Source organism: Asterias rubens, chromosome 7, assembly GCF_902459465.1.
Source record: "Asterias rubens chromosome 7, eAstRub1.3, whole genome shotgun sequence".
Taxonomy (NCBI): Eukaryota; Metazoa; Echinodermata; class Asteroidea; order Forcipulatida; family Asteriidae; genus Asterias; species Asterias rubens.
In genome coordinates, this window is record NC_047068.1 from 6,366,057 (window position 1) to 6,391,895 (window position 25,839).

Below are 25,839 nucleotides of genomic sequence, written 5' to 3' on the forward strand. Positions count from 1 at the left end.
TGTGAACTTTTGTTTTGTTTTTCTGTTCCAAAAGTGTATAATGGTTGAAATATTGCAGAAAATCTGGAGCAGTAATGTCCACAGGAAGAGTAACCCGTAATTGAAATACGCATCTGAAAAACGTTTCTCAGATATTCATCTTTTTGGATAAAAACTGATATTTTTTCTATAACCGCATTACTTCAAAGTGAACTGATACTCAAAAGGCTTGATATTACTAAGTTTGCTGACTTTCTATTCGAGTCAGTCTTTAATGCCATTTATTTTAGGAATGATTATAATTGTATACCTTCCCTTTAAAGATGAACTCTCTTTGACATGTCAAAGATAACTCCAACCCGAAAATTGGTTGACACTTATCTTATACACTGAAAATAATTTTGGAGATGGTGGGATAACACATATTTGGCAGCACAAGCAAGTACACTCCCCAGAGAGCTGAGATGATTTAAGGAATGAAAAGGCCCAGTGATCAGTGGTAATTATGTTGGAAGCACTTTGAGACCCGGTGTATAAAGCGCTTACAACAAACTGATTGTTTTTATTTTTATAACACCAGGTGAGATTTACTTTATGAATTTTAGATCAATAAGACAAAATGTTGGCGTTTCGAGATAAGTACTAAAGACAACTCCAAATTGAGCTGTGATCATCATCATACTCAATAAATTCTGCAATTTAAACTCTGGTGGGATAAAACAAAGTGAAATTTAGCTATGACAATCTTGTCTAACAATGTTATTTGAGCACTGATCACCACACCTAATATTGTTTTTAACAAAATCGACGATGGATTTAGGGCAGGGCTCAGTTTTATAAAGCCAAGAAAATCTGGCTTACCAGAAACAAGTTACCACAAAGTTAACATAGTTTCAACTGGTGCTCCATCCATGTTTTGCTTAGCAAAACAAATTTGTTGAGCAGTATTTTCCGCTAAAAAATGAAATTGGTCCCAGGTGGGATACATCTTATAGCAATTTTCAACGACACTGATGCATTCATGATGGTAAATCGTTTACAACCAACAAACTGTTTTGTATGTTCAATGGTGACTTTTATAGGCAGAGTTGTCTATATTTGCTTCCTGCAGTATTTTTCGAGCATTGGAAACAGTGGTAGCTGTGCACGGGTACAAACTACATTGTCCCTTACCACCGTGGGAAATCAACCAAAAAGTCAAAAGGTGTTTGAAGTTAATAGATGTTAAATTTGCATAAGGGACAAAGAATACTAATTTTTTACCCATATACACCTGTATATTGACCCCTCGCACACGCGTCACAAGCGGCGACTGATGCCACGCTCACCATGTTGGTGGTCATTAGGCTTACGTGTAAACGCCGCGTCACCTAAAAATGCGTACTTCACTGAATAACACACGTTGACATTGACCACCAAAATGGCGCATCCAAGATTATTCTGATGATGACGTCAGGTGAAATGGGTCAATATATGAGAAAAATCATAGGCATATTACTTGAATGTTATAATGTTGCATAATGGTGCTGGGTCAAAACTGGGTGAATTTCCACCATTCCAATATTCAGCTACACATAAATGAACACATCAATTTTCACAATTTTGTTTCCCTTTTCAAGAGTACTTCAGACCCATGCAAGTTACACAAAAGAGAGTTGTCACAACTATAAACAAATTGAAAGCAAGTAAATAAAGGGACAGGGGAACTTGAAGAAGTTATGCCTTTCTATTAAGGGAATGAAAGGCATCTATTCACACACGTCTTTAAGTAATTCAATCAATTATACTTTCTCAGAAACTACATTCCTATTTCGTATTCTTCAAAAGTAGTTCTCAGCATAAGCATGCAAAATAACAATAGCGATAACAATTTTGTTTAATTTGGCACATTTTTGTCCCCCTCATATTATATGATGTGAATTTGCTTTCTTTTTTCCCTGCACCATTTGAGACTGGAGGTCCTTGCAGTTCTCATGTTTCATTCGCAGAATTCCACATTACCGAGGTAAATTTTGTCCATCTTGGATGGCAAATCTACAAAAACAAATAAAGAATTGCACTTTCGTAAAGAACAATGCTGATTATTAGGAGTGCCTCGTCTCTAAGACGTGGCAGGCTTTCTCGTAGAAGCAAAACATAAACCCAACCGTCCCAAAAGCTTTGAGGGTGCTGGGGGACAGACCCTTGTAGAGCCCCCCGAGCCCTTCCTCCTTGACGATGCAAGAGATGCAGTGCAGCATGCTGTTGTAACGCCGCACCTTGCCAAAGGACTTCCTCGCCTCCTCGAAACCTTGAACCTGAAGACGTTTCTTGAGAAGGTCTAGCGGGTATCCTACTGTTTTGGCACAGATCCCGGAGAAGGCGCCGCATGTAAATGACTTCACGGCAGCTGAAGTAAAACAAAAATTAAACAACCAAAACATGATTGAATTAAAATATAATTACCCGGCACATTTTAAAAATAGATCAAAGGGAATGTGGTATAGGATTTCAGAAGCAGACTTTCGTTTCATTAGTCAATGTACAACATTATAACATAGTTAGACAAGTAATACATCTATTTCAATGTTGCCATGATTAAATACATACATGCAAGTCGTGAGAAATTGAGATTTATGACACACCCTTGGAGTATAGCCCTACATTGTGGATAATCAAACTACGCAACATGTATTTGGATGGAGCGTTAGCACAACATTCAGTGGTGTCAAACTGATGTTGTGACCAAATTAAACATTTTTTGCAAACTTTCAATTGAATAAAACACCTCCCAAATAAATTTTTTTTTGCAAACTTTCAATTGAATAAAACACCTCCCAACACAATTTTGAATACTCGTTTGACATTGTTACAATCTGTGACTATCTGTTTGTGTTCTGTATTTATGGCTTTCCAATAAATTTCAAGACTTTCAGAAAAGATTTGCCTAGAAACCTTTAAATTTCTGTCTCCTCTAAATTGTGTACTGCGCCACAGATAATTACGATGCACAACCAAAATTTTAATTATGTCTTAAGGCCGGTGTATAGTTGGTCGCACGACGGAAATCTTGCGCGCAATCTTAAGACTGAGGCCTAAAAACCGTGTCGTTTTATGATCGCTCATCTAGATTTCCGACGCCCGACCATCGCGCGACTGACTATAACTCGGCCTTTAATCATAATTTGTTGCTTGTTACAATAGTTTTTTGTTGATTGATTTATCACTGTTATTGTTAAATAGATTAGAGAACTCTGAGTTGTGCTGTTTCTTTTTGTGACTAAATTTCAATCAAAATTTATTACATGTTACTATAGTTTTTTTATTGATTGATTTATCACTGTTATTGCTTAATATATTAGAGAACTATAATTGCGCGTTTCTTTGTGCGACTAAATGGCTGCCTGTTTTTATTGGCAATTATGGATCTCAGCCCAGTTCCGTTCTGTGAAGGGGAACCTTCTTGGTTATAATTATTATTGGTTTATTCAAAATCAAAATTGCAGCCAAAAGGCTGAATTATGTTTAGGTTTACAATATAAAATTTGCATATATATCTGGAAGCAATTTCAACTTGTCAAGAGATGGTCTGCAAAACGTTGGCGAGAAAACTGCTGGGTATTGTTGGTCTACTGATGATGGCAAACTACGCTGCTGTAAATGGCCAGTGTTGGAAGCCATGCCCCCCTACTTGAAGCCAGTGGCAAGACAAATGCTACAAGATGCATGATGCTGCAGTTACATGGGAAGAGGGCAAGCAGCAGTGTGTTGAGTTGGGTGGGGTGATGGTTGTCACTCAAACCGAAGGAGAGATACAACACCTCCACAACATGTGCAGCTGCCACATAATTTGGATTGGCTGCAACTTGAATAAAGGTTTGTACACAATTCTAAAAATGATGTTCAAGCTACAGTTCTTATAGTTCATTTTATTTCATGACAAAATGTTGACAAAAGACCAAAATGCCACCCAGGGTGGCTACAAGAACAACCTGGACTGATGTGAAAACAAAGTGGAAACCTGTGTCAGGCTGTTGTTAAATAGACTGTGAAAGTCTCGCACATTTCAAATAAAGACTATATATTTTTCTACGAGTCTTAAAATCAAAATTTTTACAAAACAATCAAGACTAATATTTTTAATAAAAGTGGCAAAGTAAGTTATTTTATAGTGTTACATCGAATATGCAGCATTTCTGGACATATCAATGATTGTTTCCAACCAACAAATGAACTTTGCAATTTGAAAAATGAAGGATAATAAGAAATGCTTGCCCATAATTGGGAAGCTTTTACTTTTAAGTCAAAATTAAAAACAGGTAATTATCAAAATAGGAATGATCATCTAGACCAATTTGACAAACGAAACTGGTAGCGCCCTCAATCGAAAAAATTTACAACTGCAGCAATCTGAAGACACCGCAGCAATCGGCGCGCGTAGCTCAACACTTGCGCGCCCGGTGACGCGCATGGACTGGTGTTTTCAAATGAAAACCTCCTTGATAACAATGTCCATCCAATACTGAACTTCAAGAGATTATTTTTGTCAGGATTTTTTGGGGTCAAAGTCAAGGAAATTGCATTCTGCAGAATCTGTAAATTATGGTATAACATTTTTTTTTTATTTTGATCCCGGTATCATGATGAATGTGCACATAATCATGATTAATGTTAATCTTTGTTTTGTTTGTTTTCACTGAAAAACGATCATGGAAATTGAAAAAACGATAGAGGGTGGAAACTTGAATCCATTTTTGAACACAGTGTGTACTTTCAATACGATCTTGACGCTCCAAACATTTGTTGTAATGGGATTTTTATTTCTGATTGACTTGGTTCAGGTACCTGGGTTTGTTTGGACGGGGAAGGTAACATTAATGTAGAGGACAACAGATGGGCTGATAGTCAGCCAGACGATGTCACAAACAACCGCAATTGGGTGGTTGGCCATGCTTCACGCTGGTTTGATGGGGATTGTGGATGCACACGCAAGTTTTTCTGTCAGCGTCCCGTAACAAAAGGTTTTAAAACCCTTTAATAATGTGTTGTAATTTGTGACTGTGAGTAGTGATTTTGAAAAAACATTAATATTTGACTCTATTTTGCAGAGTTCTCTATCGTTCTCAATAAGTGGACTTTGTAATGTCATGAAATTACGCCCCCCAAAAAATAACATTAAAAGTATACTATGTTTAAAATATTTCTCATCATTAGCTTTTATCTCCCCAAGCACCCAATCTGAAGGCAACGTGGTTAACTGCTTGTCCACTTTGTGGAAACCATTTGTAAAATACCAAGCTAATAATTAAATGAGGGGCCTACATTTTGCTTAGTAAAAAAGAAAAGAAAATGTTGTATGGAGTCATCAATCTTGATATTTTAACCGAACAACTTCAAATTCTGTTTCCAAGATATATTCTCAAAGCGGAGCATTCGACAAGGTCACTTTGTATTAATTGTACATCTTGCTATAATGTTTATTGTGCAGTTAAAGCTAACAAATTGTGATATTAGTTATAAAATATCAGTTTCATGTAACTGTGTGAAAAATAACTTTAGGCGTAAAGGTACCGGACACCTTTGGTATATTCTCACTTTGTGTATCCCAAAATTTTCATAAAACAACAAATCTAATTAATTTGGACTCCATTGTTCAATGAGGTTGCAAGAGTATGAAAAAAACCTTGTTGTGCAAATTTGTGTGCATTCAGATGCCTCAAAAAGAGTTCAGGCTTTTTAATATATATATTTTTGAAATATTTAAGTGAGAAATCACTTCTTTCTCAAAAATTATGTTACTTCAGAGGGAGCCGTTTCTCACAATGTTTGATACTATCAACAGCTTTCTATTGCTTGCTACCAAGTAAGTTGTTATGCTAACAGTTATTTTGAGTAATAACCAATAGTGTCCAGTGCCTAGTTAATCAATTGGACATTCCAACTGGTAGAACTAAATGACGTAGTTGTTTGAAAACCAAATTTTCAATAAGAGGGAAGTTGTCACACATTCAAGCATTCTTATGATAAAGCATAAAGCATTTATATTTTACTCCTTTGATTAATTATTTTGAATCGAAGTTAGAAGCTTTTGGGAGCTGACATAAATTTGAAGAATTTGCAAATATTTATAGTAATCTTTTCAGAAACCTTTTTTTCTGGCTGCCATCTTAAAAAATATAGTATTAAAAAGGAACTTTAAGACTTCATAAAAATATAGAAATACTTCTCAAAAGACAATGAAAGATGTAAAATGCATTACATGTGCGCCGATATCTGAAAAACGCAGCACCATTTGATAAGATTTGCAAGTTTTTTATTGTTTTCATAACGGTTTCAAATATTGACTTTATGTTGGTTTTGAAAGGATCTGCCTATTTGACGAAAGGTGATATCTTTGGTTTGTTCTTTGGTTTCAATCATGTCTGGTTTGAGGGTAAAAAGGAAGGGTGTCGCAGGGTGGAATGGAAATTAAAAAATCGGAAAAGAACTTGCAGTTTGGTAGCTCATCCATTGAGATTTTGGCAAACTTCAGTTTTAACAGTTTTGTGGTAATATAATATATTAAACATATGCAGCTGCCTTGTATCAATGTTAATACATTAAGTGATGTTTGAAGATTGGATATGGTGTGGAAAATAAGAAGCAACTATCAATAGTACACATGCTGGTACAACCATGTATAGTACACATGCTGGTACAACCATGTATAGTACACATGCTGGTACAACCATGTATAGTACACATGCTGGTACAACCATGTATAAAACCAGTTCAATAGTACACATGCTGGTACAACCATGTACATTATAAAACCGGTTCAATAGTACACATGCTGGTACAACCATGTATAAAACCGGTTCAATAGTACACATGCTGGTACAACCATGTATAGTACACATGCTGGTACAACCATGTATAAAACCGGTTCAATCTAGTACACATGCTGGTACAACCATGTATAAAACCGCTTCAATAGTACACATGCTGGTACAACCATGTATAAAACCGGTTCAATAGTACACATGCTGGTACAACCATGTATAAAACCGGTTCAATAGTACACATGCTGGTAGAACCATGTATAAAACCAGTTCAATCTAGTACACATGCTGGTACAACCATGTATAAAACCGGTTCAATAGTACACATGCTGGTACAACCATGTATAGTACACATGCTGGTACAACCATGTATAAAACCGGTTCAATCTAGTACACATGCTGGTACAACCATGTATAGTACACATGCTGGTACAACCATGTATAAAACCGGTTCAATAGTACACATGCTGGTACAACCATGTATAAAACCGGTTCAATAGTACACATGCTGGTACAACCATGTATAAAACCGGTTCAATCTAGTACACATGCTGGTACAACCATGTATAAAACCGCTTCAATAGTACACATGCTGGTACAACCATGTATAAAACCGGTTCAATCTAGTACACATGCTGGTACAACCATGTATAAAACCGGTTCAATAGTACACATGCTGGTACAACCATGTATAGTACACATGCTGGTACAACCATGTATAAAACCGGTTCAATCTAGTACACATGCTGGTACAACCATGTATAGTACACATGCTGGTACAACCATGTATAAAACCGGTTCAATAGTACACATGCTGGTACAACCATGTATAAAACCGGTTCAATAGTACACATGCTGGTACAACCATGTATAAAACCGGTTCAATCTAGTACACATGCTGGTACAACCATGTATAAAACCGCTTCAATAGTACACATGCTGGTACAACCATGTATAAAACCGGTTCAATCTAGTACACATGCTGGTACAACCATGTATAAAACCGGTTCAATAGTACACATGCTGGTACAACCATGTATAGTACACATGCTGGTACAACCATGTATAAAACCGGTTCAATCTAGTACACATGCTGGTACAACCATGTATAGTACACATGCTGGTACAACCATGTATAAAACCGGTTCAATAGTACACATGCTGGTACAACCATGTATAAAACCGGTTCAATAGTACACATGCTGGTACAACCATGTATAAAACCGGTTCAATCTAGTACACATGCTGGTACAACCATGTATAAAACCGCTTCAATAGTACACATGCTGGTACAACCATGTATAAAACCGGTTCAATCTAGTACACATGCTGGTACAACCATGTATAAAACCGGTTCAATAGTACACATGCTGGTACAACCATGTATAGTACACATGCTGGTACAACCATGTATAAAACCGGTTCAATCTAGTACACATGCTGGTACAACCATGTATAGTACACATGCTGGTACAACCATGTATAAAACCGGTTCAATAGTACACATGCTGGTACAACCATGTATAAAACCGGTTCAATAGTACACATGCTGGTACAACCATGTATAAAACCGCTTCAATAGTACACATGCTGGTACAACCATGTATAAAACCGGTTCAATAGTACACATGCTGGTACAACCATGTATAAAACCGGTTCAATCTAGTACACATGCTGGTACAACCATGTATAAAACCGGTTCAATAGTACACATGCTGGTACAACCATGTACATGTATAGTACACATGCTGGTACAACCATGTACATTATAAAACCGGTTCAATAGTACACATGCTGGTACAACCATGTATAAAACCGGTTAATAATTGGGTCTCAGAACTCATCACTGCAATATTACCTATCTTTGTGAAAGCTTGTATATATACTCAGCGCCTTGAGTACCATGTTTTGTAGATACGTGCGCTATATAAGACTTCTCTTTTATTGTTATTATTATTATTACTAGTAACGTATTGTTTAACCAGTTAGTGTTCATGTTCAGAGTCTTAACTGGGTAATTTTATGTGCATTACACAAGACACAGGACCAACAGAAAATCACTTCTGAAGGATCTTATGTCATAATATTATGTAAGGGATATATTCAGGATTAATTCATAAAACAAAGTATAATAAACAAAAACTCAAATTTGGAAAAATAAAAAAATAAAAATATTTAAATAATTTAATCACATTTTTGGGGGGTCAATTATCATACTTTCCACAGCTGCATTTATTCTGATTGATTTTTAGAATCTTCAAAAAAGGATTCCAACTGCCACTGATGGAATTGAGCGGACAGCAGCAGTAGAAAATAAATTCCATACATTTGTGAATTGTTGGTAATCATCCTTGAAGAACCTTGAGCAAGGTCAAGCAATGTTGATTACAAACATACGCTGTGGAAGTTTTTCCTTATGGGTCTTGGAATGCTTAAAGGCACTGGACACTATTGGTAGTCACTCAAAATAATTGTTAGCATAAAAAAAACATACTTGGTAACGAGCAATGGAGAGCTGTTGATAGTATATAACATTGTAAGAAACGGCCCCCTCTAAAGTAACAAAGTTTTTTGAGAAAGAAGTATTTTGTCACTAAAATATTTGAATTTGATTTTGAGACCTCAGAATTAGATTTTGAGGTCTCGAAATCAAGCATGTTAAAGCACACACCTTTGTTTCCTCATGCAAACTGGTATTTCACAATTACCAATGGTGTCCAGTGTCTTTAAAAAATACAATGCAATCATATTGTCATAATCATCGCAGTCCAGAGTCTGCACATCATTTGTTGTCTACCCAGAAAATATGTCTCGCTAATTTGTAATTTTCCAATATTAACACTCATATTAAAGGGAGGGTTCACCATTTGATCATGTTTGTCTCTTTTTCCGTCTTTTGACAAGTGTCTTCAGTCTAGTGCCTTTTTAAAGACACTGGACACTATTGGTACATGTCAAAGACCATTCTTCTCACTTGGTGTATCTCAACTGCATAAAATAACAAACCTGTGAAAATTTTAGCTCATATGGTCGTCAAAGTTGCGAGAAACTATGAAAGAAGGAAAAAACCTTGTCACACGAAGTTGTGTGCTTTCAGATGCTTGATTTCGAGACCCTCAAATTCCAATGCCGAGGTCTCGAAATCAAATTCGCGGAAAATTACTTCTTTCTCAAAAACTATGCACAGAGAGAGCCGTTTCTCAGCTGTTTTGTACTATCAATCTCTCCCCAATACTCGTTACCAAGTAAGGTTTTATGCCAATAATTATTTTGAGTAATTACCAATAGTGACCACTGCCTTTAAAGTCTATTTCTTTTAAATTGCTTTGTATTGTTCAAATTTGTGAATGTAATTTTCTATTGAATTGTTTATTGATGTAATGTAAATTTAGCTGCAATTCAATCTTCTGATTGGGATGGGTTTTTTTTTTCTTCAAATAATAAACCATTTATCTCATCTAATCTTACCTATACCTTGGTAAGGCCAAATAATAAAAAAAAACAGTTGACATGGTTGATCGTCCCCGCTCGCATCCTTTTTTGGGGCCGCATCCTTTCATTTACTATTTTTCGATTTTTGTATAAAAAAAAATATATATAAAAAAAATTGTATCCATCTTTTCAAAAGGACTGGCCTAAGAGCTTTTCCCGAATCTAACTTGATGCTCTCGAACACTTGTAACCGTCTGTTTCATAAAACAATATTAGTGAATGCCTACCAGCAAATCTTTTTAGTGTTATCCGACCCTGTTAGTGTTAGTGTTAACACAGGTCCTCATGCAACTAAGAGGTATAAATAAGTTTGCGGTTGATTCAAACTGAAGAATTGGTGGCCTGTTTGAAATACTTAGCAGCCATATTGAAAAAAAAATAGTAAATAGTAAATAGTAAGGCCCTCATCCTCCTCTTTTTTGAAAAATCCGGACGATCAACTGGTATTTTTTGTTATTTGGCTTAATTACTCCATCTATATGACCACAAAATATTACTTGGTCAAGAGCACTAGAGAGCTGTTGACATTGTTAGGAATTACCCCCTTCGATGTAATTGAAAAAGGGAAATTTTCCAATAACAAATTTCATTCTGAGCAAAGACTGGCTCTATTATCTGAGAAAGACTTCAGTCAAATTACCAGATGAAACCAGTTCACTTCTGATAACACAAAAACGTGCAAAACTCTTACAAAACATACAGCATCTTATAAAACAGCATCTTACAATGGCACCATGGCTAATATCGCTAGTACACAGGCAAATGTTTTATGGATACTTTGCAGATAAAGATAGGGAACCAGTTTACATCATTGGTTAAGAGTTATGTAGCACAGAGAAACTTGGAAGTTCTACTTTGTCCACTTGGCAGCTTAAATGAAATAAGGCTCAGAACCTTATGAATATGCATGAACACTAAGCTTCGCCCCATTGCGTATTGACCAATCACAATGCAACCAAGGTCCGACAAATAAGGTCCGACATGCGTGTGTGTATCTTGGTGCGCGCAGCAGAGTTGTGCATTGGAGAGCCCCACGTGTTCTTGCTCACACGTGCGTCGTGGGCGTAGCCTACTGGATCGGTCTATTGACAGCAGAGGGGGCTGTTTAGTTTAATAGGCCATATTGGTCTTTTAACACATAAAACACTCTGCAAGAAATTTTTACTGTAATTATTTATAAAAGTTAATGAACAGATGAGATTTGAACAATGTGGAAATTCATCCAAAATGGTTTGCAGGTCTGGGTTTCCTTTTGTTCTAGACCTGGTGTCATAGGTCAATGTCACCAGGAGATTCTGACCCCATGGGAAATTAACATGGGCTGAAGGAGGTTGATTCAAAAGAGGGCGCTATCAGAAGACGTTGTACACAGTTTGTCTGCAGTTGGGGGGGGGGGGGAAATCTACTACATCACTTGAACACCAAGGCTTTCCAGATTTACACAATTCAGGAGGTTTTCTGACTCGTTTTGACAGGATGTGGATAATTTCGTTCACCCTTTTGTGACAGCTTTACTTATTTACAGAAAAGTTTATTAATCACTGCGTGACTGTTAAATGAGTGAACTTTCATTACAGAACTTGTAATTCAGAACAATTACATGTAAAACATCCATCATGGACAAACTTTATAGAGTATTTCCAGAACATGTATGTGATACAGACATGAGGAGAAAGTGTTGAAGTAGACAGATGCACATGAGAAGAGGATCACCAAGGGCATCTCTCAAACCTTGGCTTGGACTCTGGCTCCACCAGAACCGGATGTTGGAACTACAACCCCATGCAAAATAAACCCTGCTCCAAAAATGTAGAGGACTTAAGGCCGGGTGCACACTCGCTGTGTTTCCACTGCGTACGCAACGCACGGAGCACAAGCCGGAGACGAGGCTCAAGCCGAGGTTTCAGTTAGGCCCTATGTTCGACTATGATGTATGTGACTGTGGATATATCACTACATCTCGGATGGTACGCTGCAGACCAGGGGGGGGGGGGCGGAAGGGGTCGCGCCACGAACCCGCCACCTACGTTGAAAATAATCTCATTCTTCTTTCACGACGAGCGCCGGTCGAAGCTCTCCATACAAACGTACGCAAACGGTGCCCTGTGTAGTGCACGTAGATTCCCTATGTAAAATTAAAAGATTTCGAATACGTTCTACCCTTTGAACGCAGGCGCGCGGCCGTTGAGACTGCCTGGACGCGTCCATTTAATCAAAGGGTGCGTTTATCTCTAAATAGTGTTAATTCACCCAATTTTTACGCTAGAAAACATCGTAAAATGATTTTTTTGCATTGCCAACTGCTTCAGTAACTTAATCATTTAATAAGCAACATATATTTAGCGTAATCGACATGTCTTACATACTATGTTTAAGATGTGCGCTTGCCTCAGAATTAACATTACCTGCGGCGAATGTTCCCGTCCGTCAACAGACGATCGTTTGCGTGGAAACCAAGTATAGGCAGAAACAATTTTCTCAAAAATACCTCAAACGTCAAATATCCAGAGGATGTACGGAGGGATTTTGTTTAAACTGTCAGGAAAGAAAGATCTATCCCTCATCATAACGTTCAGTAAACAAAACCAGAGGATGAACGATAATTTTTTTCACATTATGTCGATGTTTATAGCCATTTTAGGGGTGACGTTTTGTAACGAAACTCCCGCCTGGACCCATTCATACACGTTGGCCGCTGAAATAAGCCAACGAAAATTGTCGGTAAAATGTTTAAGCATTTTATGTAAAACTAATCAGTTTCACAATTGAAAATACTCTTACAATAAGTACTGTTATATTTTCAGTGCTGTTAAAGAGAGCATTTCAGCGGTATTCATGTTATCTTTTCTTGTTTAATATTGTCATCACCTATTTTTAAAATGGAGTGTACCCAAAACGCGCTAGCAAATGATTGCGCAATACCCCTTCCGCCCCCCCCCCCCCTGCTGCAGACCTTGATGTCATGCTGGTATCATAGATCATTGTGCGCATCGGTTGATATACAAAGGCCACAGGCAATGCATAAACAAAACTAATACTTCATTTATTACTTTACAATATGTTTTCGCTCTTGTTCTCGTGCTAGTCTTGAGACGAGTCCAGTCGAGTCCGAGCGAGTCACGTATGTTTCGAGTTTGAGTCCATAAAAACCTAGACTCAAGATGACCGGTCTAATGTCCAAGACTGGTCTAAAGTCCTCAAATATGGCGTCCTCTTTTTTAAGAGGACGCCATAACAACCAGAGACCAATTGTTCTCAGTGATTTTCCCAGAAAAAACAAAAAGCGTAAACAATTGAGTTTCATATACCATAAATTTCTTGGTGATGATACAAAAAGTTGCAATGGCCTCATGTTTCGACACTAACCCTAACACAGACCTCAAATTAACCCAAACCACTCACAAATATCATAATGGTGCCACAGTGCCCTTCCCCAACTCTCAACACAAACTTACACTTTTCTTATAGAAGTGCCCCTTAACTGAGTAAACTTCCCGTGCCTCTTCAAGAGTGAGATTCAAGTCCTACCAACAGAGTTTTTTTTCATCAGACTTGATTGAATTTTGCTCGGGCATTTAACGTGAGCGTGTTACCATTTCTGCTTGATACCGTGAGTTTTGCTGCATGCAAGCAACACGTGGGCCGAGCGAGGGCAGTATTTGTGCAATGAAGGATGCCAGTCAACTACTCCAGGGGTCAAATTCACAAGGATTAAGGACAAGTCCTAAGTTGAACTAGTCCTAGGAGATAATAAAAACGTATGGCTAGTAATAAGTCAGGACGAGTAACTCGTCCTAACTCGAGATAAAACTAGTCTCAACTCTTTGTGATATCCCTTCCTGGGAGTTGAGGGTTAATACATGCATGCACATTCGTGGATATCTCATTTGGTAGAGCACCGGTCTGTTAATCCGGAGGTCGTTGGTTCAAGTCCTGCTCAAGTAAATCTATCTTTGTTCAATAAACCCAAACTGTAAAAATAATTCACCCATTCAGTTTCCCTTAATAATAATAATAATGATACGACTTGTAATGCGCACATATCCACCCTGGTGGGTGCTCAAGGCCCTTGAGGTCGACTACTTGACACTTACTTGTTTCATGGACACTAGCGTCTACGTGTACAGGTAGGAAAAACTCCCATACATGCTTGAAGAGTGCATAGAAGCCAAACTGGAAACCAGCTAAAGGGAAGACTTGTATCATGGTAGGGACTAGACCTCTGAAGAACGTACGCACACCGGCTTCCCTGTACATTAAGCGCACTGCTTCTAGACTGGTGTTGTATAACTAGAAAACACAGGACGGAAGAAGGCAAGGTATAAGACTTGTTTACGCATCTGTAAACTTTTTAATGCTTTGTAACGCTGAGGCGTTAAGCTACTACTGAGGTTTTGGGCACTTGCTTTTGATTGCGGGCAAGAACTCAAGTCACAATGGGGAACTTCTAAGATACTAGGTGGCAACAAACTTTCCAGGTAAAATCATTGTTCTCAGTAATGCGCGCATGTCCAGAAGATTGTCAACAATGGAAATTTACCTGGTAACTCTGCGTCCACCTAGCGTTCCAAAGACTTCTATTGGTCGCTTCAATATTTAAATTCTAGAAAGTGGAACTCTAACACATTTTCGCACATCTTTGGAACCACTTTAGTCGGACACACACTGCTTTTACGTGTGTAGGATTAAAAAAACTCATGCATTGAATTGGATCTAAGCTCTTGAATACAAGCAAGACTTGCACAGTCTATTGTTGGGTAAGCACATTGGCTATAATTCACGCATCGACCCTGTTAATACCTATTTTGCTCCTTTAAAGGGCAAAATATACATTTGGTTTTTGCCCTTTGACAGTTCTAATCCTATATAATGTAGATCTATACAACATGTGAAAACAAAAGGTGGTTGTGTTTTTGAAATATCACCGCAAATCCAGAGAAAATAATTATGTCCACGAAGGAATATTAATCCCTAATAGGAATATACAATCTTAGAAGCGTTTACTGATCTCAGATTTAAATGATTGAGCAAAAAATCTATTATCTTTATAACTATAACCACATTCCTTTGAAGTGAAATGTTTCTTAAAATGCTTTATAATCAAACGCTGTGCTTCTAACTAAAGGTTTTCATTTCCATTAATTTTAAGAGTGATTACCAAACCTATACCTTCCCTTTTAAAGGATTTGGGAACTCTTTGTAACACAAAACACAATGTCCACAGATTTACATTAAACTTACACCGTTTGAAGATAATGATAGTACAAAGCCTCCCTGAAAATATTACATTTTTTGAGAAATGTGTAAAACAATATCATGAAAATACGTTTTCACATGCTGAAATAATTTTCGTCTCAAGATCAGTGAGACGAAAATTATTTTCATGACATTGTTTTACTCATTTCTCAAAAACTACAGCACCTCAGCAAGTAATATTTCCAGGGAAGCTTTCTACTATCATTATCTTCAAACTGTGTAAGTTTAATGTAAATCTGTGGACATTGTGTTTTTTTGTCCCCCAAAAAGTACATAGACCCTTTAAAGGAGTGGAAAAAAAAAAGAAGATAAAATCACAAAATTGCAAGGCCCTTCTTACCTTGGGTTCCCCTTGTGCAATAAACCTGGTCCTTACAATGTCGATGGGTTGACAAACTACAGTTGATAAACTGCCCGCTAAACCCCCGCACATGAAGTGAAAGAAGGGTTTCCCTAGACCCGTAGTCAGGTCCTTGGATAGGAAGGGGTGGCCGGCTGCTGTTAAATACTCAAATGTTGTAAACTGGAGGAAAAAAATGAGAACTGTTATTACTAGAATGCTACTGCATGTAATTTTATTAACTAGAATACTAGGCCTACTAATTTTATAATGGAAGATAATTTTGTTTAAAAAAAATTCATATTACACTAAAATACAAGTACACCATTTAATGGCCTAGTTTTCTGAGACATTACTTACTCTAATAAGAATATTTAATATTTAGTAGGCCTAAACTATACAAATGCACACAGTGTGGAAAGATATCAAATGTGGTTACTATTATTTGTATGGAAGTTGCCGCCCATCACAAGGCACAAAATGCCACTTGATGGGGTAGAAAATACAAAGTGTGGATGTAACCACGAAAAATATGAATAAAAACAAAGTTAACTTTCACTCCTCTACACAGACTTAAAGCAAAACCATACACACTCATAACATTACACAAGAACTAATATTACATCTATCTGGCTGTCTAGTAATGAAACAAATGGACTCTACAAAATGACAAGCACTGTGATCCGTACGGCCTGAAGATACCTGTGTAGAGAAAATGATGAAGAAATAACATTTTAAGAAATAGGAGGAAAACACCAACTAGGGAAAACAAAATCAGGTAGGGATGAAAACACAATACACATAATGCAAGGCTCCGGTCAGGGATTTGAACCCTGGACCACTGAGGTGAAATGCAGCGGAAAAACCACTGAGCAAACACAAATGCCCAAACGGTTATAAAAGCAGTAAGCAAACCAATGCTTAACAGGAAGTAATAAACATACATTTGTAAGAAGATACATAAAAAACAAAGATAATGTACACAAGATCAAAATATAAATGCATTGCACAATACAGAATTATTATCATCCTTCAAAATGGCCTTGCCCTCCCACTAAAGAAATTCAAGACATGTGTTTAAGGTAAAAACTTAAAAGTTCACACACAAATTTAAAAAATTTAAAACCAGGGGCCAATTTCAAAGAGCTGTTCAAAGGAAAATATTCTGCTTTGAACAGTTTTCTACTCAGCAAAAATGTGCAGGCTTCCACTCAGTCACAGATAGTATGTGATAAATAAATTTGGCTGTGGTAACCCTACTCTGGTAAGCAACATTTTGTTGTGCTTAGCTACTTTTTGTGCTTAGCTACTTTTTGTGGTTAAGCAGCTCTAGAAAATGGGCTCCGACCTCAAATTATTTTTCACATTCACAGCCAGCTTTTATTTCCATCAAAACAATGCAATCAGACTGAGGCCGTTGGAGAAAAATAGTCTGGCCCTTTCTATAATCCATAGCACTGGTATCTATTGGTGTTCTTGTAGACAAGATGAGGTCATTACCTGAACGATCCCGAACATAACCGAGAGCAGCTGGGCGGGGGCGTGTCCTTTCCAGAATGCATACGCTCCTTCCTCTCGATAGATGGTTCTCCAAGCCTGCGAGATACCTGTGTACTTAGACTTGGACGACAGTCCCTCCAGCGGTTCAACTTGCAACTGTAAATGAGCAATACAGGGAAGTGAATCTACAATTGACCGAAACCTGTATGCGGAAAAGAGGAGGGGACAGATGTGTATCCCTTCTCGAACAGTTGGATCATTCAGGTACCAAAATGTTACCAAGAATACATGTAGGAGGGTTAGGGTAATATCTGGTTTCACTAACTAAACAAAGGCAGCGGCTTGCATTGTGCCACCTAAGCTGAAATAAATCAAAGGAAACACGCACTGATTAGCCTACCAACTTTTGACCAATGAAGCGCTTTTTATACTTTTAACCTCAGCTGAGGGAGGTATACATGAACTTGGGATCCAACCAATCAAAATCTTCTAACCTGGAATCGAATCTTGAGGACGTCTAACGGTTGAATGATCGCCCTGGTTGCCGCTCCACTAAACGCCCCCGCCAGGCCATGGTCCAGCGGGGTTAGTTGACTCTCCTTGTGTGGTTTATACCCAACCATCACTAGCCAAATTTCACTGACGATTTAATGATGTATAACATGTCTGCATCTGAAAATTCAAAGATGATGATTGAAATGTAAAGCTATAATGGCAGTTAGTATTAGTGTGTTGCTGCAATCATGGGTACATATTTTTGTGTGTGTCCTTTTTATGAACAACAGTTTGAACACCACTGATGTAACAACTAACATAGCTCAATGTTTTTTATAATAACAATTAACAATCGCTGTGTCATGATGAATAAAGTGTACTTTTTGTTGAACACAAGATCTGCAAGGAGCTACTCAATATTTCTCTGTCACTCATTTGGTATCTTTGTTACAGAAAGTGTACCCAGTATTGTGGGGCGGCTGTGCGCATAAACTTCTGGGGGTGTTCTCAAACCTTGGCTTGGGCTCCGGCTCCGGTTTAGGCTCTGCGCGCTGTGTACTCAGCTCAGCCTTTAACGCGCATTTTCAATGAGTATTGCACGTACATCAGCAATGAGCCGGAGCCTAAGCCGAGGTAAGCAATTCTCAAAAAAAGGCTTTCATAACGACTGGTTTATTTTAATTTTTGGCCTGAACGGATGAGCCGGCGATGAACCTGTGAAAAAATTACATGCTCTCATAAATTTCAGGCCGGAAATTTCAGCTGAAAGGGCAAGGCCATTTTAATTTTTTCAAAGGGCACTTCCATTGGAAAATCTTGAAGTCTATGAGAAACCTTTCAAAGATGAAATTGAAACATCTAGACTACCAGCCTGTAGACTACGAAGACAGACTTAAGACACTGAAACTCAAAGGGCTGATCTCCTTCAAATATACAAAGTCATGCATGGATTTGTATATTTGCATGGATTTGAGGCTGTAGAGAAGGATGACATGTTTGAAATCATCAAAGAATCCAGAACTAGGGGACACAGGCTCAAAATAAGGAAGCCCCACTACAGATCTTAGACGACCCTAGACCCAGAACTGGGGCGTGACAGAAAATGTCAAAATTTCGAAAAAGGAATACATCACCCCAGTTACTGAGTCTAAGAAGATGAGGCAGATGTCATTTTCAGTGCGAAGTATTAATAATTGCCATTAATTATCAATAAACTTCAAGTCTGAGCTCGAAAACCATTGGAAGCGCCACCCGTTGAAATACCACCCCCATAAGGCTTATCAATCAACATGTCCCCAATGCAGTAAAGAGGGGCACATATTTAAGCTGTAGCTTCAATTCAAGCCTCAACACCAAAAAAAAGTAAGCAAGTTTGTTACGGAAACTTTTAAATCCAAATTCAGATTCAAGTTAAGAGAAAAGGACTTCACGATTTTCCACATGTGCCTCCACAATTGGAAGTTGTGTACCATGCATTGCATGCAACGGATGTGGAGTCGAACATTTGGGTTTGTGTTTGTGCAGCATGTACGTGCGTATTTGTTCATGTGGTATTTATTTACTAAAACAATTCTACTCCCATCAAGGTCAGTGCTAAATTTGTTTAAAATAAAAAATGGGTTTAGTTTATGCTGATTTTTTTATACTAGTTTTAAATCTTTGTTTTACTAGACGGAATAAAGGAACAAATAACAATTATCAACAACGAATTGTGAACACTTTGTTTTTGCAAAAAGTACTTACCCATTTCTAAACTATTAACCTGTTATTAGTCATACATTTCATCGTTTTTTTGACGGGAAATCAAACAGTTTCGGTACTGCTGATTCAGTGAGAGTTGTTATTGCTCGGCCAGCGATCGAACGTGCTCGATTACGTCAGAACCCTTGAAAAAGTGTACCCAGTAGCCCTGAATAGTTTTATGCGTATTCGAAGGTTGGCACAAACATCAGATCCGACTAAAACACGACCCTTTAACTTTATAGAGATTTGTTATACATAATAAAACATGAGAAGGATAAAGGGTATTTTTTTATACGTAGGTGGAAAAAAGAAGGAGGGGCGGATCTCAGGATTTGGGAACAACTTTCATCCTTTATTTAGGGGAATGAAAAGTGTTAAACAGTCTATTTTTGCACTTGTCTGTGCATTTTTTAATTTGTTTGTTAATATTTATAGGAGAGGGTTTGCTAAAATACAAATGAATTAAAAAGTATTTTTCTAGATTTGTTTATTTAAAAAGTGGAATCCTGAGTGATGTGAGAAAGGCACTGGGGTGGATTTTACGAAGAGTTAAAGATGCTATGTCCGATTTTTGGCTGATTTGACCCAAAAATTTTGATTTAAAATTCAAAAGGTATTTTGATGAGGGTCGAGAAAGTTACAAGCTTTGATTTGAGCCATTGCTCGAAAAAGTCCGCCAATTATTAATAGCAGTGAAATAAAGTGCTCAAAATTAGTTTTTGTCGGGATCCCGACAATATATCACGTGACCAATTCTTATGTGTTTTATAAGAAACGTTTGAAAATTTTTGTATGGTTCCTGACCATTAAAAGTAAAGTTAAACTTGTTTTCGTTAGAGCGGGTGAAACTCTTTGAAATACCATTCACTCAAAAAAATATATTTTTTAATGTTTGGGGCCAAAAAGTTTATAATTCCTCAGCTCCATGTTAATCCCCCCCCCCCCCCCATCCCCAACTCAACTGCGCTGTAAGTTTATTTCTACCTCCATGGTTTATCCATGATTGTTCTCTCTAAAAATTATGTAACTAACATGCTTTTATGAGTTAAAGCACTCTATGTAAGTTCTTTATTTAGTTTTCGTATCATTTTTGTGAAAAACGCATACAAAAGGCCGGAGAAACTTGTACAACATCCTGAAGCTGCAAATAAGAAAATTATGACGGGCGCCCTCTTTTGTTTGCAAATTGACAGTTGGGGGTAAAATAACACAAACATAACGCGTACGGGTACTTTACACAACGATCGAAAGGTACACAATCGACTTGTCGACCAAACTTGCTGCAAGTGTAGTGTGTGTGTATTGCTTTTGGGAGACGAACTCATGAACAAGCGAAGGGAGCTTGCTCGCGTTGTGGTCGGTCACTCTACAAATTGACTTCCGATCTCACCATTTCCATCCAAACACGATCCAAACAATATGACCAGGCTAAAGACTGACTGGAGTTGAATCAGTAAAATAAAGCTTTGAACGTTGATGACTCAAGCTGAAACTGCGCTGTGATGTGAAGTGCTAATTATTGACTTGAGATTTGATCGAAATTACCATCTGTTTTGTTGTCGGGGCTTGTGTGGTGTTTTGACGCTTTCACTACATCTACCTCGGTTATGATGACCAACTTCCTCAGAATTTCAGGTTAACCCCCGCTGACTGACACCACTGCTGACAAATGGAGGTAAAAATAACACTTAGAAAAGTTTCCGTATGGCGCCACCAATTTTTCATTCAATATGAAATAATATAGTATCTAATTTACCTAAATGAGATATCCCTTTTTGAAAAAAATTGTGAAAAAGTGGTGGCGAGGTGCGGAAAGTTATCCCAGTTTTTTGGTATCATTATTGTTTCTTAAATTACTGTATTGCCCTGGCCCTGTATCATTATTACAAACCACTGCGATGATGGCGGTATATAAAACAGTGTTGTATTAAATGCACATGACGTCATTTCAGTACGGCGCCCTCGCTTTGAGGTCAAAAGAAGGTTGTTCATTGGCCAATCTATGTGCGTTTTGATTGTTTCGTCACCGTTTGACCTCAAAGATGGCGGCTGGATGACGTCAATGCATAAAGGTCTTCAATTGACATTGATCTGTTTGTAAAACAGATTGTAATTAGTTTTAAAGTTAAATTACCTGCTTTGTTTTTGTTTAGTCAGTGGTCGTTGTTTTGTATTGTGTTTTTCCACTCCCTGTCATTCATTATTTATGATTAACAAAATTTGTGAAAACTCTTGGTTTTAACGTGTTGTCAAGCATACGCACTGTATTCTAGAAACTTTGAAACAAGTTTTTTTATGAAACACAAAATTGTGTTTCTTCGATCACAGTTTTGGGGCAAGAATAGGCTTCGACAATCTCTATGGGTGATTGCATCTTATCCAACAGCTCAAGTCTCAAGTCGCAATTGAGGCATTCAAGTACCAACTTTCATTTAGAGAAAAGAAAAAAATTGATCGGCCATTTTACTCCTATTTTCATCTTGACCTTAACAAACTTAGAATTGCCTAAAAATCATCAGGGAACTTGACATAACTTGTGTAGGTTTTTGTTTTGACTATTTTTAAAGTCTTAGAGCTGTTCTTTCTGTTCTAGTGATGAGAAGCCCTTATCAAACGAGCTAACGTCCCAAGGAGGGACATTCCATGCTTCACAATGTCTTTCGTCAACTTGAAGAAGAAAACAACAATCGTCTTACTGTGCCTGATCTCTTTCACCGTCGGTTGTATCCTGACGTCGCAGTTTGGCACAACTAACCTACAAACACTGAGAGAAAATGTTCCCTTAAGACTTCAAGATTGGAGCCGACTGGGATTAAAAAGGGATCATGCAGAAGAGATTAGTCAAAATGAGACTTTGCCTAACCAAGTGGTACAGAGGACGCATTCTTACGCCAACAAGAGCATGGAGACGGTGGTCACCAAGAATGAAGATGAACTCATTGACGAGTATGAATATTTTGATGCCATGAAAATGAAGTTGAAGAAAAAGTTGCCCGACGAGTCCCGTCCAACGGAAAAACCTGTCTCAAAATACCATTATTTTGTTGAGGTGCAAGACCCCAGGTCGAGCATGATTTTGCGCAAGGTAATCAGCAAGCTTCCCACAAATCTTATGAAATCAGTTGTAAGTAATAGCGGGCTTAACAACCCCAACAAGTTTGCCAATTTAAAGAATCCGGCCGTTGTAACTCAAAAGAAATGGGCTTTGCTAATTGATGGCATGCAGAAACTTGGTTATGAGCAGCGTCTACCGATTGTCCTTAACATCGGGGTCAAGAAGAGCGGAACGAACGCCTTTGGATTCTTCATCGGTCATCATCCTCAGATTTCTCACTCCATTGGCAATGAGGTTCATTATTTCGATTGGAACTACAATAGAGGAATTGAGTATTATCGCTCAAGAATGTCCTTCTCCAAAGCAGAATCTTTCAGCTTTGAGAAAACGCCGAGGTATTTTATCACCCACGACACGCCAAAAAATATAAAGAAGGATCTGCCCGGAAATCTGAAGTTTATCATATGCGTCCGAGACCCCGTGGAGCGAGCAAAGTCGGAGTTCAGACATGAAGCTGAGCTTAAAATGCGTCGCGGTAAGAAATCCAGAACTACCATTCAGAAGGAGGCAAAGGCCCAGACTTCTGCCTCGCAAGGAAAACTCTTTGAGAAAACAGTACTCGCGAGCGACGGCCACGTTAATTCTTCCAATGAAATCGTAGACACGAGTGTTTATTCTAGACATTTCAAGAACTGGCTCGAGTACTTCCCTCGAGAAAGCTTTTATATCTTGAGCGATGAGCGAGTGAACAAGGACATCTACACCGAGTTGAAAAATATTGAGAAATTTCTTGGTCTTAAGCCGTACTTTGAGAAGAGTATGTTTTATTATGATCAGACCAGACATGGTCCGTGTATGCGCGGAGACGCAAGACCCTGTCCTGCCAAGAGTACACCAGGGTTTCTTCCAAAAGCCGAGCCACAACAAGAGGTCATTAACAAATTGAGGGATTTTTACCGTCCATATAATCAGGAATTTGAGAAGCTTTCACAGATGACGTTTTCTTGGACAAATCTTTAAGGTTAAAAGACCTGGGACAGCAATGTAGGTATTCAGAAAGAAAAATGATTTTAGCTCTTTTTTTTTTTAAACTGACTCCAAAGTAACTGTTTATTATTATTAACGATTATATTATCTAAAAATAAGTCTTGTTTTAGGGGCCCAATTTCATAGAGCTGCTTTAAAAGCACTTGAAGAAGCTCAGCAAAATTATGCTTGCAGAATAAGGTTACCATTGAAAATACCACTCCACATGCGCCAAATAAATCCTGCTTATTTTTGCTGAACAGAACATTGTTTATTTGCTGATAAAGCAGCCCAATTTCAATTGAGCACAGCAAGAAGTATTATAAGCAGAAAATGGTTTAGCAATATTTTCTTCTTTTGAAGCAGCTCTATTAAATTTTCCCCTGGTCTTGGTGTCCTTTGAAAAAGTTTTATTTAGACTTTGAATTGTTAATGGAAGTGCCCTTTTCCAATAATGAAAATGAAAATGGTCTTCTTCAACCAGTTCTGGAAATTTTGAATGGCAAGCTTTTAGCTTGACTATCCTGTTGGCAAAGTCTAAAAATGAACAATTTTGTGGCCTTGTTGTTGAATTTGCTTCAAATTCAGGCAGCCAATTTCAAGATCCAGTCAGCCAATTTCAAGATCCAGTCAGGCACACATACGTCATCCAGACTGTATTTTTTACAGATTGATTTTTCAAACTACGTCTCAAACATGTAGTGAGCAAACTGCAAATATGCTGAGCTGTCTTGTCAACACCATCCAATGCTGTACCTCACAGGGGTTAATAAAGCGCAAGGATATCGGAGTATACAGTATTATGGCATTGCAATCTTGAAAGCCAAAAACTGCATTGCCAGCTAGCTAGCTAGCAGTTAGATAGAGATCGCTGAGTGATACATGTATGTCAGCTTTAAGGCAAAGTATACCTTTAGTTTTTTCGAACGTCAATTGTCATAATGCTATGATGAAGATGTGTACAATAAAACTAACCTGTGAAAATATAGTTTCAGTAGTGGTTGTGTTTCGCCGAAAATCTGGAGCGAACATGTCCACGCATGAAGATCAGTTCATGATAGCATGAATAGAAATATTCAATCTGAGAAGCATTACTGCAGTAACGCTTCTCAAATTCAAACTTAGGGGCATAAAAACTGATATTAATTTACATACCACATTTCTTTGAAATGAAATGTTTCTCAAGATGATGTATACATGTACTACCGAATGCTGCTGTAGCTTCTAACCAATAGTTTTTATTGTCATTATTTTCAAGAATGATTACCAAACGTATAACTTCCCTTTAAATCATCATGCAGGTAGAACTTGCAGTCCTGGTTGTTGCTTGAGTCATGTAATGCTGCATAGATTTTCTTTGTACTGCAGCACTTCTGGCTGTCAGTATCTAAACATTCCTAAAGGAAGTGACTAACGATTAGCAATGATTATAACGGAATAGTGGGGGAAGGGTTAGGGGGAGGTGGGGGGGGGGGAGTTGCTGGACATGTTGAGTTTCATAGAATCATCGGTCAAACACAAACTCAATGTTGTGGAATTTTGAAACTGTTTTTTAGTTTATTTTAAGCCCTACATCTAAGCTTTTACTGAAAGGCATTTGGACACTATTGGTAATTACTTGAAATAATAATTGTTTGCATAACAAATTACTTGGTAACGAGCAATGGAGAGCTGTTGATAGTGTAAAAAAATGTGAGAAACGGCTCTGAAGTAAGGTAGTTTTTGAGAAAGAAGTAATTTCTCACTAAAATATTTGAATTGGATTTATGCATTGTTGGTGATACACCAAGTGGGAAGACTGGTCTTGGACAATTACCAATAGTGTCCAATTAAAAGTCCTTGTATTTACTAGGGAAAATGATTGGGTAAAAATATTTTTTTTTATTTAGGTGGTTGAACAAAGACAAACTGGCTTGAGCAGGATTAAAAACACCTCCAGATTAACAAGCCATCTAGCTGTAGCTGTTATGTTTATTGTCTTCCTCTTTGCTCATGCCAAATTAAATTAGATGTTGACATTGGGTTTTATGTATTTATGAGCCATTTAATCAAATGCTGTCAACAGGGTCATTTGTAGTTGTGTAAAGAGATAATGGGTTGATGTATTTTTAAATCTTGTAAACTACACATTATTTTTTTGGTAAACAACGAGT

At 37.7% G+C, this 25,839-nt stretch overlaps 2 protein-coding genes across 2 annotated transcripts; one reads left to right on the forward strand and one right to left on the reverse strand.

Annotated features, from left to right (window-relative positions):
• Positions 1 to 1,890: 1,890 nt before the first annotated feature.
• On the reverse strand, positions 1,891 to 19,757 carry LOC117292507 (mitochondrial thiamine pyrophosphate carrier-like). The gene is made up of 6 exons (XM_033774575.1): positions 19,606 to 19,757; positions 17,862 to 18,039; positions 17,368 to 17,523; positions 15,868 to 16,050; positions 14,366 to 14,561; positions 1,891 to 2,368 (listed from the first exon to the last, which is right to left on the reverse strand). Exons 2-6 carry the CDS (start codon positions 17,988 to 17,990, stop codon positions 2,064 to 2,066), a joined length of 969 nt encoding a protein of 322 aa, XP_033630466.1. The 5' UTR covers positions 17,991 to 18,039; positions 19,606 to 19,757; the 3' UTR covers positions 1,891 to 2,063.
• On the forward strand, positions 19,428 to 24,835 carry LOC117292506 (heparan sulfate glucosamine 3-O-sulfotransferase 5-like). Its single transcript, XM_033774574.1, has 3 exons — positions 19,428 to 19,448; positions 20,857 to 21,280; positions 22,199 to 24,835. The coding sequence occupies exon 3, from the start codon at positions 22,259 to 22,261 to the stop codon at positions 23,678 to 23,680; it is 1,422 nt and encodes a 473-aa protein (XP_033630465.1). The 5' UTR covers positions 19,428 to 19,448; positions 20,857 to 21,280; positions 22,199 to 22,258; the 3' UTR covers positions 23,681 to 24,835.
• The last annotated feature ends 1,004 nt before the right edge of the window (positions 24,836 to 25,839 follow it).